Here is a 14,694-nt window from a genome sequence, read left to right as displayed (position 1 = left end):
CAAACTAATCGATTGTTAATTTGCTGTGGAGGATAAAAGAAACCAGAGAAAGACATCAAAACTCTGACTTTATTTAAGAAACGTTCAACACGTGTGTGCAAGACAGAGAAATAAAACACAATAATGTGTGAAATAGCCATTGATTTCAATATTAGATACCAATCCTGATATACACTAGCATGAGCAGCAGACATGAAGAGCAATATATCATACTCAAATGCATACTTTTGAGTAATCAGACTTTGTTGATCTTATTATAAAACACCTAACAAACATAATGGAACAATAATTAAAAACAGGCCATTTTTCATGTACTGTAGTTAGATGCTAAGAAGTGCTGTTGTTCATTTCAGTCTGTCTAAACCTCACTGACCGACAGCAGTGCATATTTACAAGCTGAAATTAACTTTACTGAAACTGAAGAAGGTAATAAAAACAAGGAACGACTCGCCGCTCTGTTCAACAGGTTTAGCTGATTTTGTGTCTGTTTTTAGACTTTCATTCTCTAGCTTTTCAACATGGTCACATGGTCTTTTCCTCACTGACTGATCTAACCAATCATAAAGCTCTCCTTGTTGTTAATTCCCAGGAATTGCACCTTTCCCCCCACTTTTTTCTTTTTCTTCAACATGTGCATAATACACTTTCCTGTACGATTTTTCCACTTGCATTAACCTTTATTGCTTAACACGTAAAAAAAAAAAAAAAACTGCATGTTTTATGTTTGACCATTACTGTAGTTCTTGAATGAGATTGCAATTGTGTCATTTTTGTGACGTAAGCAACACCAAACGTTAGGTTAAATATCTTAAATGGTATAACAAAAGTCTTAATCATCATTTAAGAGGTCTTCAATTTGAGGATGGAAAAACAGGAATCGTGATATGACCTAATGTGATTATTAATCTTTTAAAATTTATATGAAATGGCGCTTTAATTACAGTAAGTAAAAGAATCTGAGATGCATGCTTTATTTTGTGATACAGCATTCATTTTACTTGTGCAGGTCTTAAAAGGGGTCTTAAATTTGATTTTAAAAACGAATAAATGAAAGTATTTTAACAGAGAAAATAATTTCACGCTTCACCTTTTAACCACAAATGTAAGGTAAAGCATTTTTCTTTACTTATTAACTTAAAATATTAATTTGACTTCCATACGAGCATGACTTTCCACTGTACTTCCCATATTTTCATTTTTGCGCCATCCCAACGTCAAAATCCGAGCCGCCTCTGAGAACAACTCTATCATTCAGCTTTAGCAATAAGGAAAACATTCTTTCCTCTTGGAGTCTAAACATCAACTCTGGATTTGGACAGCAAGCAGCCTCTCTTCAGAACTCGTAGGGTGAGATCAGGAGGTGGACCCGTGCCAGATGTTTGGCTTGGAAGGTGCGCTCGGCGTACTCGGACATCTCCACCTCCACGCTGAGCTCCTGTGGGCCTGGCATGGGCCGGACGAGGATCAGCTCTCCGGTCTGACGGTCCGAGCGCTGCATCACGAACGTGCTCCTGGAGTCTCCTCCTCCCGCGATGCCGAAGCGGAGGCTGTCGGGACCGGGCCGACCCGGGGCCGTCGCGGTGGCCATGCGGAACAGGGTGGCTGGGGTGCGCAGGTTGGACGGCAGGGACAGGTAGTGGTGAGAAATGGTCTTGGCGGCGAGCGGACAGGACCGGCTCTCCATGGGACAGGGATTCCTTTCACACTGGCTGTGGTGGAGGACAGAACATCAGCGTTACCTCATTAACGGTGTCTGAAATACTGCACATCTGTTCCAAAATCCTAGTTTAGTAAGCACACACACACGTACACAGTCCCAAGAACTTTACTAGCAATCCCATTTCCACCACATGAGGAAAAAAATAATGCTTTGGTAAATCATAATTATGACATAAAATGTTGACATATTAAGTCATAGTGTCCGTGCTAAGTCATTGAGATAAAGTTGAAATTGAGATAAAAAGTCAAAATTATTACAATTTTTTTTACTGTCATAACTTTTTATCTCATTATTGTGGCTTTATGTCATAATTATACCTTATTAAAATGTTGACATAAGTCATAATTATGAGATAAAAGTCGAAATGTCACAATTTTAATTTTGTATCCCATTATTGGCTTGTCATAATTGTAACTTTTTCTCATAATTATGACTTTTTATCTCATTATTATGACTGTCATAACATGAAAATGTTGACATAGTCATAATTATGAGATAAGTCTAAATGTCACAATTTTATTTTCTTATCTCATAAATGGCTTGTCATAATTTTAACCTTTTCTCATAATTATGACGACTTGTCTCATTATTATGACTGTATATCACAATTATACCTATACAATGAAAATTTTGACATACTAAGTCATAACTATGAGATAAAAGTCATAATTATATTTTTGTATCTCATAATTGTAACTTTTTCTCATAATTATGACTTGTGAACATTTCAACTTTTTAATCTCATAATTCTAATTTACCAAAGCATTTTTTTTTTTATTATGTGGCGGAAATGGGAAAAAAATATGTTTTGCTTTCAGATGATGTAGTTATTAATAAAAGCATCTACCAGCAGGGACGAACTGGACCATGCTAACCAACTCAAAGTTTCTTTCTGCACTACACCTTAACATGGGCTATGCCAGTTATGATTGTAAATACTTCTGGTGCTGTTACTCAGGTTTAGTGACTCACAGATCACAGCCTCTCACATTTAGCAGGACACAAAGGGCCCATTCACAGCTTAAAAAACATCTTGCATAATAAAACAAGCATAAAAGTGTCATACAAGAAAAACAAATGATTGTAACCCACTTAAATTACACCGCAAGCAAGTAGCAAGTGATTTAGAGGAGGCATGAGTGGCCTCCAGTGCTGTGAGGGACTCCAGGAGACACACATGTGTGTGTTAGCTCTGGAAACACAAGCTCAACAACATGCATTACTCAACAGTCATTTTCTCCCGGTTTCTAGTTGAAATCGTCACATGCAAATCTGTGAGAAAGATAATTCTATGATTATTTACTCACCCTTGTGTCATTCTGAACCCGTGTGCTGGTAAAACTAAACGTTTTTAAATCGCATAGATATTTTGTATAAAACAATAGTTCATAGTGGTTACAGGCAGGTTTGATGTCATACGTTTCGGCTAGTTCCTCACACTAAGTTTTCATATGACTTCAGACTTAACAGCCCCTGGTTCACTATGAACTATCATTGACTAGTTCTATATACATAGTATATATATACACAGTGTATATATATACACTACTGGTCAAAAGTTTTAGATCGGTACGATTTTTTATACGTTTTTAAAAGAAGTCTCTTCTGCTCACCAAGGCTGCATTTATTTGATAAAAAAAACTATAAAAAAAAACAGTATTATTGTGAAATATTATGACAATTTAAAATGACTGTTTTCTATTTGAATATATTTTAAAATGTAATTTATAAGCTGAATTTTCAGCATCATTACTCCAGTCTTCAGTGTCACATGATCCTTCAGAAATCATTCTAATATGATGATTTGATGCTCAAAAAACATTCATTATTATTTTCAATGCTGAAAACATTTGTGTACATTTTTTTTTCAAAATTCTTTGATGAATAGAAAGTTCAAAAGAACAGCATTTATTTAAAATATAATATTTTCTAACATTATTAATGTCTTTACTGTAACTTTTGATCAGTTTATCCTTGATGAATAAAAGTATTGATTTATTTTATTTCTTTCCCCCAAAAATAAAATTCAAATTCTTACTGACCCCAAACTTTTGAAGGGTAGTGTTTAATGTTACAAAAGCTTTCCATTTCAGATAAATGCTGTTCTTTTGAATTTTCTATTCATCATAGCAGCCGAAGCGGTAGTGTGTGTGTGTGTGTGTGTGTGTATATATATATATATATATATATACACATACACAGTGTATATATTCATTCACACACACTCATCGGCCACTTTATTAGGTACACCTGCTCATTAACACTAATCAAATAATTATCTAATCTAATCATTATCTAATGGATCAAAGTGTACGTTTTTGAAAATGATACCGTTATCATCTCCATGCAAACGTCAAAAACGTGAGTTTGTGAAAACGGTGCTCGTGCGTATCACGTGTTCATTCTACAGGCACACAGTGTTTCTTTTACAAAGTGACATCTGGCATATATTTTAATGGACACCTGCCATGGTGTTTCTTATTCGTCATCTCTGATCTAGATCTGTGTCTATGAGTGTGTCCTAAGCCAATGCACCGTACCGTTTTACTCATATTAAAGAAGTCACTGCTCGCCACCGGTGATATGCTGCAGTGTACAGCTCACTGAGCTTTAGTGTGTGTATGCTCACTCACAACGGTGACGTCTTGACGTAGCTGACGTTGCCGTGCGAGCGTGGACACTCGGGGTTCACACACTGGAAACCTCCTCCGGTGTTGATACAGGTGGTGCCACGGCTGCAGTTGTGCTGTTGTGTAAGACATTCATCCACATCTGGAGCGCCGGAGGGAAGGGAGACATTAGAGGAATAATACAGTGAAAGAGAAGAAGAATAGAGGAAAATAGTGAGTTTGCTACATGCGGGACTGCTTGTTTTGACTGTAAATTTGATTTGCGTACAGGTCTGTGATCGTAGACGTGTTCTGAGTGAGATCACACCGCCACCCGTGTTAAAATACTAAAGCTACAACCCATCTGACATACAAGATCCTTTCAATTACTTGTGTGATATCTAAAGTCTATGTATCCTTACAATATAATTCTATTATCATTTTTCTATTTATCTGTGTATCTCATATTTAAATGTTCTGAATCATTGTACATCATTTTCTGAAAGAAAGAAAGAAATTAGCACTTTTATTCAGCAAGGATGAATTAAATTGATAAAAAGTGACAGTAAAGACATTTATAATGTTACATAAGATTTCTATTTCAAATAAATGCTGTGCTTTTGAACTTTCTGTTTGTATATAACAATACCAATAATACAAGAAGACACCATCATTTATATAACATAAATTTACACAACATAAAATCCCAAAAATTACTAGTTGATTAGTGAGGTCAACTACTTTATTTGTTTATTTTTAGATATTTTTTTTAACAGTGATGCTACTACTGAAATGTATTTATTTTATTTTTATTTATTTCTTTACTCCCCAACACTGAGCGTCACTGACAACCAGGGCTTGACATTACCCTTTTCACTCTCCAGTGGTTTTCCGAAGTTACTAGCCAACTCAGCATTTTCACTGGCCACAATTTTGACATCAATACCATGGGGAAAAACTTCCATATCGATATTTTTAATATGATCTCATAATTTGGGAGCAGGTTTATTAGGCTGCTGTCACTTTAAGAGCTGACGCACTGATCCATTATAGTCTTACGCATGTTTTATTTCTCAACTGTTTATGCTCACTTAAAACATAACTGATTGTGTTTACATGAATACTCACATTTTTATATTATTTTGTGTGTATTTGACTGTTTAAGCGCAATAAGCAGCAAAAAAGACTCAATTTAGTACTGAGATGCGGCTTTATGTGTGCGCACAAAATCTGCGGGAATTAGTAAAATCATGCACTATCCCACGCCAAAATTCAAGCCCTGTAACACCAACAATATTCATCCAGAGCAAATGAATCGAGTGAGTGAGTAGAGGCGGGTTTGTGTCAATCGCTGTTGGAGAGATTCATGAGAGAGAGAGAGAGAGAGAGAAAGCGCAGTATCGTATATCTATTCTGCGGAAAATGAGTATTGGAAGCGTTTCAGATTTGAGTATCGATATGTATTGAAAAATGTATATTTTTACAACACTACATAGCACCTAGTTTATTATTTCAGAAGCCTTTTTTAAAAGACTACAACTGAAAAAAAATATATATATATCAGTGTTTCCGCTACATTCATTCTGCCGTGGTGGTCCGCCACACCAAAAATCATCCCGCCACGGCTGCAGCTTCTCAGTGAGGTCCGATATTGTGCATACTATTGTGTTAAGCCCCACTAAAGGCATAAAAAACATTGTAAAGCACCATAAAGTTTTCGTGCACTATATTCCAAGACTTCTAAAGTCATTCGATAGCATATGTGTGGTAAAAATGAATATTTAAGTCATTAAGTTAAAGTTAATGGAAACTCATCTGTTGCACTTTCAGTCATTCAAACAGCGCGTCGCGTTCGGTGCACGATGACACTCTCTCCAAGATCAGTGTTCCCATTATTATACTGTATTTGTAGATAAAATTGCATAAAATGACTTATGACACTATTCCTTTCTCCCGGGTGTCTGTTAGATTACAGCACTGGAGTAGAGACTAGAGAGCACTATGTATTGTTCTTCATGCGCACTGTAACTGAAATTTAAAACTGTTAAAAGAAAAGGCTCAATAAACTGTTGCATAGATATAATACACTAAGCATCAAATATCTCTTCGCTTTGTGCTTTTCAATGCGAAGCACTGCACTTCGTGTTGCTTCAAGTGCATCATTCTGCGCATAATCGCTTTGCCGCTCTAAATTGGAGCCTTTCATATTATAATACTTAGGGGAGGTTTAAGGGGCGTGGCCTATGGGAATATCACTCATGGGCGACGCCCCCTCCCCCTGGGAAATGGGCCTGCCACCACAGCTGGAAAAAAAATCCTAGAGGAAACACTGTATATATTACATATATAATTCAGCCCGCCAAAGTGTCTAGTAGGAGTGACTGCGTTACACGCCCCTGCTGAAATACACACGCATTTGGCGGTTGGCGGGTGTTAATGTCAAGCCCTGCTAACAACACAGACCCAAGAGCTGAAATCGGCTGCAGGATTGATTCATATCAAGCAGAAGAACTCCCTCACCTTTGCTCTCCAAATGTTCCTCCAACTCAAGCCAAAAACTCAAGTCAAGCGATTTTCCTCCACATCCTCACTATTTGTCTTCATCTACCAGCTTCATGTACCCCTGGAGGTCTTTGTAAGGTGTCCAAATGACTTTTACAGAGTATGTCCGGCCTGTTGCGTTTTCAGATTCAAACAACTACGAATAGACGGTCTTTCAGCAAAGAACTCGTTCAGGTTTGGAACGACATGTGGATGAGTAAATAACGTCAGTGTTTATTTTTAGTTGAACTATTTCCTATGGGTGTAAAACACTTCTAATCTGAAGCGCTGTTTGTCAGTGTATGTTTCTCACTCACCCTCACAGCTTCTTCCATCGGCGAGCAGCTTGTATCCGGTGGGACAGGAACAGTGGTACGATCCCGGGACGTTTACACAGGCATGGCCACACAGAGGCCCTCCACGGTCAGCCTTATACACCTCACATTCATTCACATCTGGACACATGCACACATAATAACTCAACGTATGATTAAATGACAGGAGAGAGTGACGGAAAGGAAACGAGACAAAAAAACAAACATAAAATGCCTTGTGGAAATTGTGCTTTTCACTACTTCCAGGATTGCAGGAAAAATATGTTTTTATTGAACATTGATGGAGCAGCAAATTTTGAAACACTAAAGGCCCCAACAGACCAGCAAAATCCCATTCATTTTCTCCGTAGGATATTGATTTTCAGCCATAATGTCTAAACCATCCAAGGTAGATTGACCATGAGCTACGAGGTTGTGAAACGAAAGTTTCTGCTCCTATAAAAGCCACAAGGTATGAAATCAACCTTGTTATTTGCGATCTTCTGGAGAAAAACTACACTACCCACAATTCTAAGCAAAACACTGACGTCTCTGATTGGTCGAACTCGCGCCGTGGTTACCATGGCGACGTTTACCGCCCCCGCGAATGGCTTAAGCGATCTGAAGGATAATATCGGTAGTTTATGTGTTTATACCTTTGCCTTTTTTGCCGTTAGGTTAAAATGTTATTTTGAGCAGGAAAAGAATTTTAAGAGGAAATGAAACGTACATATGCCAGTGGTGCAAACCAACAGGAATCCTTGCTTTTTCTGCTTTTATGTTTATGTTATGATTTATGTGGGTAGGGCCCAATATTAGTTATTGAAACGGGCCCCCAGACGCTTAAGGCCGCCGGCGTTACAGTATGATAAAATATACTTTATTGCTAAATATAAATTAATGCTAAATTATTAAATGTAATGTAATGTAAATGTCTCAAGCGAAATCCTAGTATGTGGTTGTTTGAAGCTATGAACCCTGGACATACCCTGACAGATGCTGTTGTCGGAGGTGCCGCTCATGTGGAAGCCGGCGTCGCAGCTGCAGTGTTGAGCTCGGTCCACTCTCGCACAGCGAGGCTTGCGGCTGAAGGCCGGGTCATTCATGACACTCCACTCCGGAGGGGCTAAGAGACAGAGAGAGAGAGAGAGAGAGAGGAAATGGAAAAGAAGAGGTTTAACCTCCCACAAACACTCAGACCCGCATATACAGCAATGAAGACAAACATTCACATGCATGCTTTCATTTATGGACCGGAACACAGGTTAAAGGTGAAGTGTGTAATTTCTGCTTCACTAGCAGGCACATTTGGAATTGCAAAAGTATTTTTTACATTTTCTGAAAAAAATAAAATAAATAATGTGTTGCAAAAGTCGCCACCTAGTGGGCAGTGTTGGGGTAACACATTACATGTAACGTGCATTACGTAATCAGATTACTTTTTTTGATGTAACGAGTAGTAGTGCATTACTTTATAAATGTACACATTAATATTTGAGTTTTTTTTTAAATTAATTTAATTTAATGAATTAGCTTAAACATTTTTTTAAACTACTAAATTAAAATTCTCTTCTCCATCCATGCACGGTAACAGATAAAAAGTAACAGAACACATTAGTTTTGACTTTCAATAATAAGAGTTGTATGGCATACAAAGAACTTGTGTATGGCATTCATCACTCTAGGGGTCAAGAAATGTACTAACTCTTATAATATTCTAATACTCTTCTATATTCTAATTCTTGTTGTTAGCATGTTTCGGTAACACTTTATTTTACAGTGCCCTTGTTACATATGTTACATGTACATACCATAGTAATAACAGTAAATTATGCATAATTACATGCAAGTAACACCTTAACCAAATCCTAATCCTACCCTAACACTATAGTAAGTACATGTAGATGCTTGATATTACTCAATACTTAAATATATAATTGCACTGTAACAATAAAATAAAGTGTAACCCATGTTTCTAACGTGAATTAGTATGTGTCCTCTATAAGCCGCATGATTTGACACCTAATTAAGGTGTATGATGTGACATAGGCTATGTTTTTGCACTTGCAAAAAGCTCAGAGCGAGCCTCAGCCATTGGCACATCTAGAGGAGATTAAAGAAACACAGACCTGTCTGCGTCTGGTATTGACATTGACTCCCGCTCCAGTTGTGTGGACAGGTGCACTTGTACTGGTTCAGAGCCTCCGCACAGGTGCCACCGTTCTGACACGGGTTACTGGCACACACACTCACATCTGTGTGAAAGACAACAGCCTTAGTACTGGCAATTAACAGGTCTTATGGCAAATCAAGTCAAGTTGCCTTTAGTTTTATAGCACTTTATACAATAGAACAGTTCATAAACAGTAATAAACAGGAGAGTAACAGAATTGCATGATTCGAAATGGTTAAATGGTCCTGAAAAAAATAGTCACACTTGTGCTCCTTGTGGTCAAAAATGAGCGCATTGAAAATGAATGAGAGACAAATTTCATCTAGTGGAAGCGTTTGGTACTGCGGCCACACAAACTCTTACTGAAAGCTCATTTTTTGAGATATCAACCTCAAATTTGGAACACAACCTGTTTAGATTTATGACTTTGATTGTCTTGGCGTTTTAGAGTAAAACGTGCTTTTGAAAATATATATTTCATAATGCAATACTTCAAAATAATGCAAACTTGAAAAATGAGAAAAGGTCCAATTCTGCTGTAAAGCAGCTCTAAAAACACTAAAGTGTCATTATTGAGCTCAGTTTAGTTCAGTTCAGTTCAATAACTGTGTAAAGAATTAAGTTCAGTTCATCTAAAACCATCTCTACTGAAGATACTGATGACGTGTCATTATTCAGCTTGGATTTGGATTAATATGAGTTCAATAATCAGTTTTGAAAAACGATTGATTCAGCTGTAATGCAGAAGACTTTAATGCAGCCCAATTCAGTTCAAGTTTTGTTCTCATCTAATAGTGTCAGTGCAGTTACATCATAAAAATATTGCTGAATATTACGTTAAAGCTTCCTAAATAAATGCTGTCCAAATGCTAATAATGCTTATCATCGTAAATGGATCCTATTTTTAGGACCATTAAGATGTTTTGAAGTGTGACATTTATTTTCTTGACAATTGACCCACTGATGCTCTTCGGTCAAAATTTACGTTTAGTTTTTTGTAGAATGTTTTACTTCATCGAAATGGTACGAAACTTGGTAAAGTTGTTGGCATTCGCTAGACAATAGACATGATTCAAAAAGGTTAAATGGTCCTGGAAAAAAACAGTCACTCCTTGTGGTCAAAAATGAGCGCATTGGAAATGAATGGGAGACGAAGTGATCTAGTGGAAGCGTTTGGTACTGCGGCCAAACAAAATTTTACTGAAAGCTCATTTTTTGAGATATCAAGCTCAAAATTTTGGCTTTGGCTTTGATTTTCTTGCAGTTTTCGAGTAAAACGTGTTTTTTGAAAATATATATTTCATATAGTATAGTATTTTTGTGCATTTTTCATAACAATAAACGTAAAATTCTGTAACTTTTTTAAGTTCACTTTTTTAACCTTTTTTCACTTCAGCAATAATCTGCTAAGTTTGATCTCTTTTTCAAAGACGACACTTGGGCCAAATGTCACCTTTGAAAAGAGATCAAACTTAAGTCTTTCGCTCTAAAGCATTCAAGATTTACGACAGTTTAAGTTGGAAATGTAATTTTCAGGTCTATGCTCAAAAAGTGATTTAAAATGGATTATTAAAACAGCGTAAATATAATTTAGCACCATAAAATCCCATAAATACAAAATATTCAAAAAAAATATATATATATATTTCCGCAATGAATCTGGACCTGTTTTCTTTTTTCTTTTTGGCAATTTTCATTGTTCGTAATAATTCTTTCTATAGTATTTTTTATGAAATAAAAAATAAATAAATATGGAATAGTAAAAAATGCAATACAGTGATTTTTTTTTAACGAACTTAAATCAGTGATTTAATTCAACATAAAATAAAGGCAGTACAACAGTGATTACCATGACATACATACTTTTTAAATAATATTTTATACATTGTTTAAAGTAATGAGAATGGGTAAATATGCTCTCATGAAAATAATATCACAATGCAAAAAAAAAAAAAAAGTTTCTTTTGATTTTGGGGTAAAATATATCCCAAAAATGAGATTAATCCTGAATGGTCGTGTTTTGTAAAGCCACTAAATCTGTAATACCGTCTATTTATCATGGATTTGCACTCCTAATTAAAGCAGAATGAAAGAAATACTTGAAATGTCCCAGATTCTTATCTCCTTGTCTGTACAGAGCTGAGGATTATGTGTCCATGGAAAACACCTGAATTGTTGAAGGAATTAAACGAGCCCACATTCTTCCCTATTTCCTGTACAGAATGAAACAGTAAAATGAAACCGCTGGAATGTTAACAACGGAGTGGAGAAACGGAGGAAAGTTGAGTTCATCTAACCCGTGGTTCTCTCACAAGCCCGCTGTCACATTCACAGTGTTCATTTGAGTCCCTAATCGTAAACATTTGAGAGGTCGGTTAGGTTTACAACAGCTTCTGTGCCACACAACATCTGTCCACGGCAGCTGCGGGCTGCAAACTTCATCTGCTCTCGATGGGAATTTACTGCCGATGCTGTAAATATCATTGATGGGCAGTGAGAGCATGCTTGTACAGAAGAAGCGTTAACACATGTTCCTCAAAGATGAGGAGATAGAGCTCTGTTAGCTACACATGTTAGGGCAGAGATCCCTGAAGAGCTGATCAAATGATCCTTGAAACCACTTTCTTTTGACTTGATTTGAGGTTATTTCTGTAATAAAAGAGTGCAACTGCTGTGGTCTAGTATCTGGTTTAGATGATTTCAGAAATATGCCAAAGGACATATTTGCTTCATTGTGCAATAGTCAGAAACACTATATAAAAAGAAAAGCTCTGTAATCAATGTTTTAAATGCTCAATTTCAGATCAATGCATTGTGATGATGAAGGTTTCGGGTTTTATACAAGAGTTGATTTGATTTCTTGATGATTTCTTTTCTTACAGGGGAAATAAACACAGACTTGCACCATCAGGACTTAAAAGCAGATATGTGTGAAGCAGTGTTATTTTAGTAGTATTTATACACTATTATAATATTTTAAATTCATTTTGTTACAGTATGTGCCTATTTTTTGTTTCAAATTATAGCTTTAATCTATTTTTATTTAAGTTTTAAAAATTTTAGGACTTCAACTTTAACTGTAAGTTTTTCATCTAATATTTATATTTTATTTTGGCTTTATTTTAATAAACAAAAAAGATTTTTAATATTTTAATAAATAGCACTAATGTGAAGCATTTTTGTTAAAGCCAACATAATTCCCATATGTGTTTTGCTTAATTGTTATGAAAATAATGTCACCATGTAAAGTTTACATTTTTTAATGTAATTATTGTTTAATTAAATTGAAAAAAAAAAATATTTGGGCATAAAAATGGAGCCTATTTTAGGACCATAAGATGTTTTGATAACAATAACACTAATATGAAGAATGCATTTTTGTTAAAGCCAACATAATTCCCATATATATCCCTATTTTAAGACAGTTGAGATGTTTTGCTTTGTAACACTTTTTCATGAAGATTAAACACAAATTCTCATTATCATCGGGACACTTTCCTTTTGTGTTTGTGTGTTTGTAATTTCTATTATTCTTCTATGCAAAAAAGTCTTTATTTTGTGTCCTTACGAGAGGGTTTAGCGGCTCAAACATGATTGTCTGTGGTAATCAACATTATGCCAAAAATGCTTTCGATACGATTTTCTACAAATAAATACAATTTTCTACAGGGTGAAAAAAAATACAGTTGTCCAGTTAAAGAAATGTCCAGTTAGACATCAAACACAAGGACATTTAAGTAGAAAGAAGTGAATGAGAAAAATTAGCTTTGAAAATGTAAAGTTTTGACTCTCCGGCCAAAGGAATGTTTCTTCGACAACAGTGCTCACGATCCTTCTCCTGTTTATTTTCTTTCCCAGGAGGCTTTAGCACGAGAATTTGCAGATGTAAAAGGTTCACTTCAGTCCCTAAACTATTTCAAAACTCCTTATGAACATATTTATGTGTTTTCATCCACTCTGAGAGGTGCTTTCGGAAGCTAAACTCTCAAAATAGACTCACTTACTCCCACCTGCAGTAACACAGACATTACAGCGTCTGTGCTGCCTTTCAAAGCCAAACTCTCCTCAAACACACACACACCCCTTTCAAACACACTGCGGCACGCACGCCCCGTCCCACTGTACCACTAGGAATGTCCCGAATGCTGCCAGCAGCGATATTAAAGGAAGTCATCAATAGCATGCTTAGCATAGTTGCGTGCCATCGGAGCATGGGCCGCTTAATGAGATGTGTGCATGAGCTTAACCTCTGCCCACTGAGACTTTACACACACACACACACACACACAGTCTGAAGCTGGACTATCATATTAACATTTTCTCATTTTAGAGAAGTGGAAGTATGGGAATGATTTAGTGAGCAAAACATGAAAACTCTTATTCTATATTCTTATGCTTCTATGTTTCGATTCCAGTTCTGCTCATGAAGTGCATCCTGGGATGTGTTCAGACACTATTGAAGGAGGAACATGTGTGATCTTCATGTTATCCTGTTTCCACTTCAAAAATCAAACAGGTGAGATAAAGGAAAAATATGAGATATGCAACAATAAGAAACAAAGTTGCAACTGTGAGAAATAGTCACAACTTTTATTTACTAGCCTGGAAATCCAGACCTAAATCTGAAAGATTAATGGTCTGGCATCGACTAATGAAGATCGGCCAGCTCGAGGGGCGGCACCAAGCATGCGTTTGAAAATCTCACTGCACGCAATTGGATAACACTACGACCAATCACAACAAGCCCCATTCGCTTAGCTACCAGCGGAGCTAACTGGTAGATTAGACTCTTGCCGTATCCGGTCGGCAAAACAGCAAAAACGTCCTTCTTGCAAAGGAAGGATTCGAGCGCCGTCTTCTGTTCCTCTTTTAGAGAAAAAGCCAAGTCTAACTCGTTCATTGTAGCGGCCAAAGCCGTTTCAAACAACTGGTGTTCATCCATCGCCATCTTGCAATGTTTACTAATGACTTCGACGTCACAGCGCTGTCGTCATCTCGCCTCTGGCCCGCCTCTATCAGATAACCCGATGTGATTGGTGCAGTTCGGATACAAGGGCATATTTAATGAGCATCATTACTCGACCCCAGAGTAAACTCGCTGAGCAATTTCAATTTGTGCTCTCGCGAGAACTCTGGATTTCCAGGGTATTTATTTACAGTATTTGTTTTTATTTAATTTAATTTAATTTTAGTTACTTAACTTTTTCCTCAACTTACACTTCTTGTTTCCAAACCTTTCAAGATCATGTTTAATAGATGTAGTTAGCAACACAAATTTGAATATATATATATATATATATATATATATATATATATATATATATATATATACAGTAC

General features: G+C 36.4%; 1 protein-coding gene across 1 annotated transcript in view; it reads right to left on the bottom strand.

The window, feature by feature from the left end:
* Nucleotides 1-51: 51 nt before the first annotated feature.
* fbln7 (fibulin 7) overlaps nt 52-14,694 on the bottom strand; it is a 23,571-nt gene continuing 8,928 nt past the window's right edge. Inside the window, exons 4-8 of the mRNA XM_084093990.1 lie at nt 9,314-9,439; nt 8,173-8,310; nt 7,188-7,325; nt 4,354-4,492; nt 52-1,709 (exon numbers count right to left, since the gene is read on the bottom strand). Of these exons, the coding sequence (XP_083950116.1) occupies nt 1,334-1,709; nt 4,354-4,492; nt 7,188-7,325; nt 8,173-8,310; nt 9,314-9,439 (917 nt within the window). The 3' untranslated portion in view covers nt 52-1,333. The remainder of the gene's footprint in view (nt 1,710-4,353; nt 4,493-7,187; nt 7,326-8,172; nt 8,311-9,313; nt 9,440-14,694) is intronic.

Source organism: Abramis brama (genome assembly GCF_963993115.1).
Source record: "Abramis brama genome assembly, chromosome: 19".
NCBI classification, from domain to species: domain Eukaryota; kingdom Metazoa; phylum Chordata; class Actinopteri; order Cypriniformes; family Leuciscidae; genus Abramis; species Abramis brama.
The sequence above is the reverse complement of the archived record's forward strand: the minus strand, read 5'-3'. Positions and strand labels throughout refer to the sequence as shown.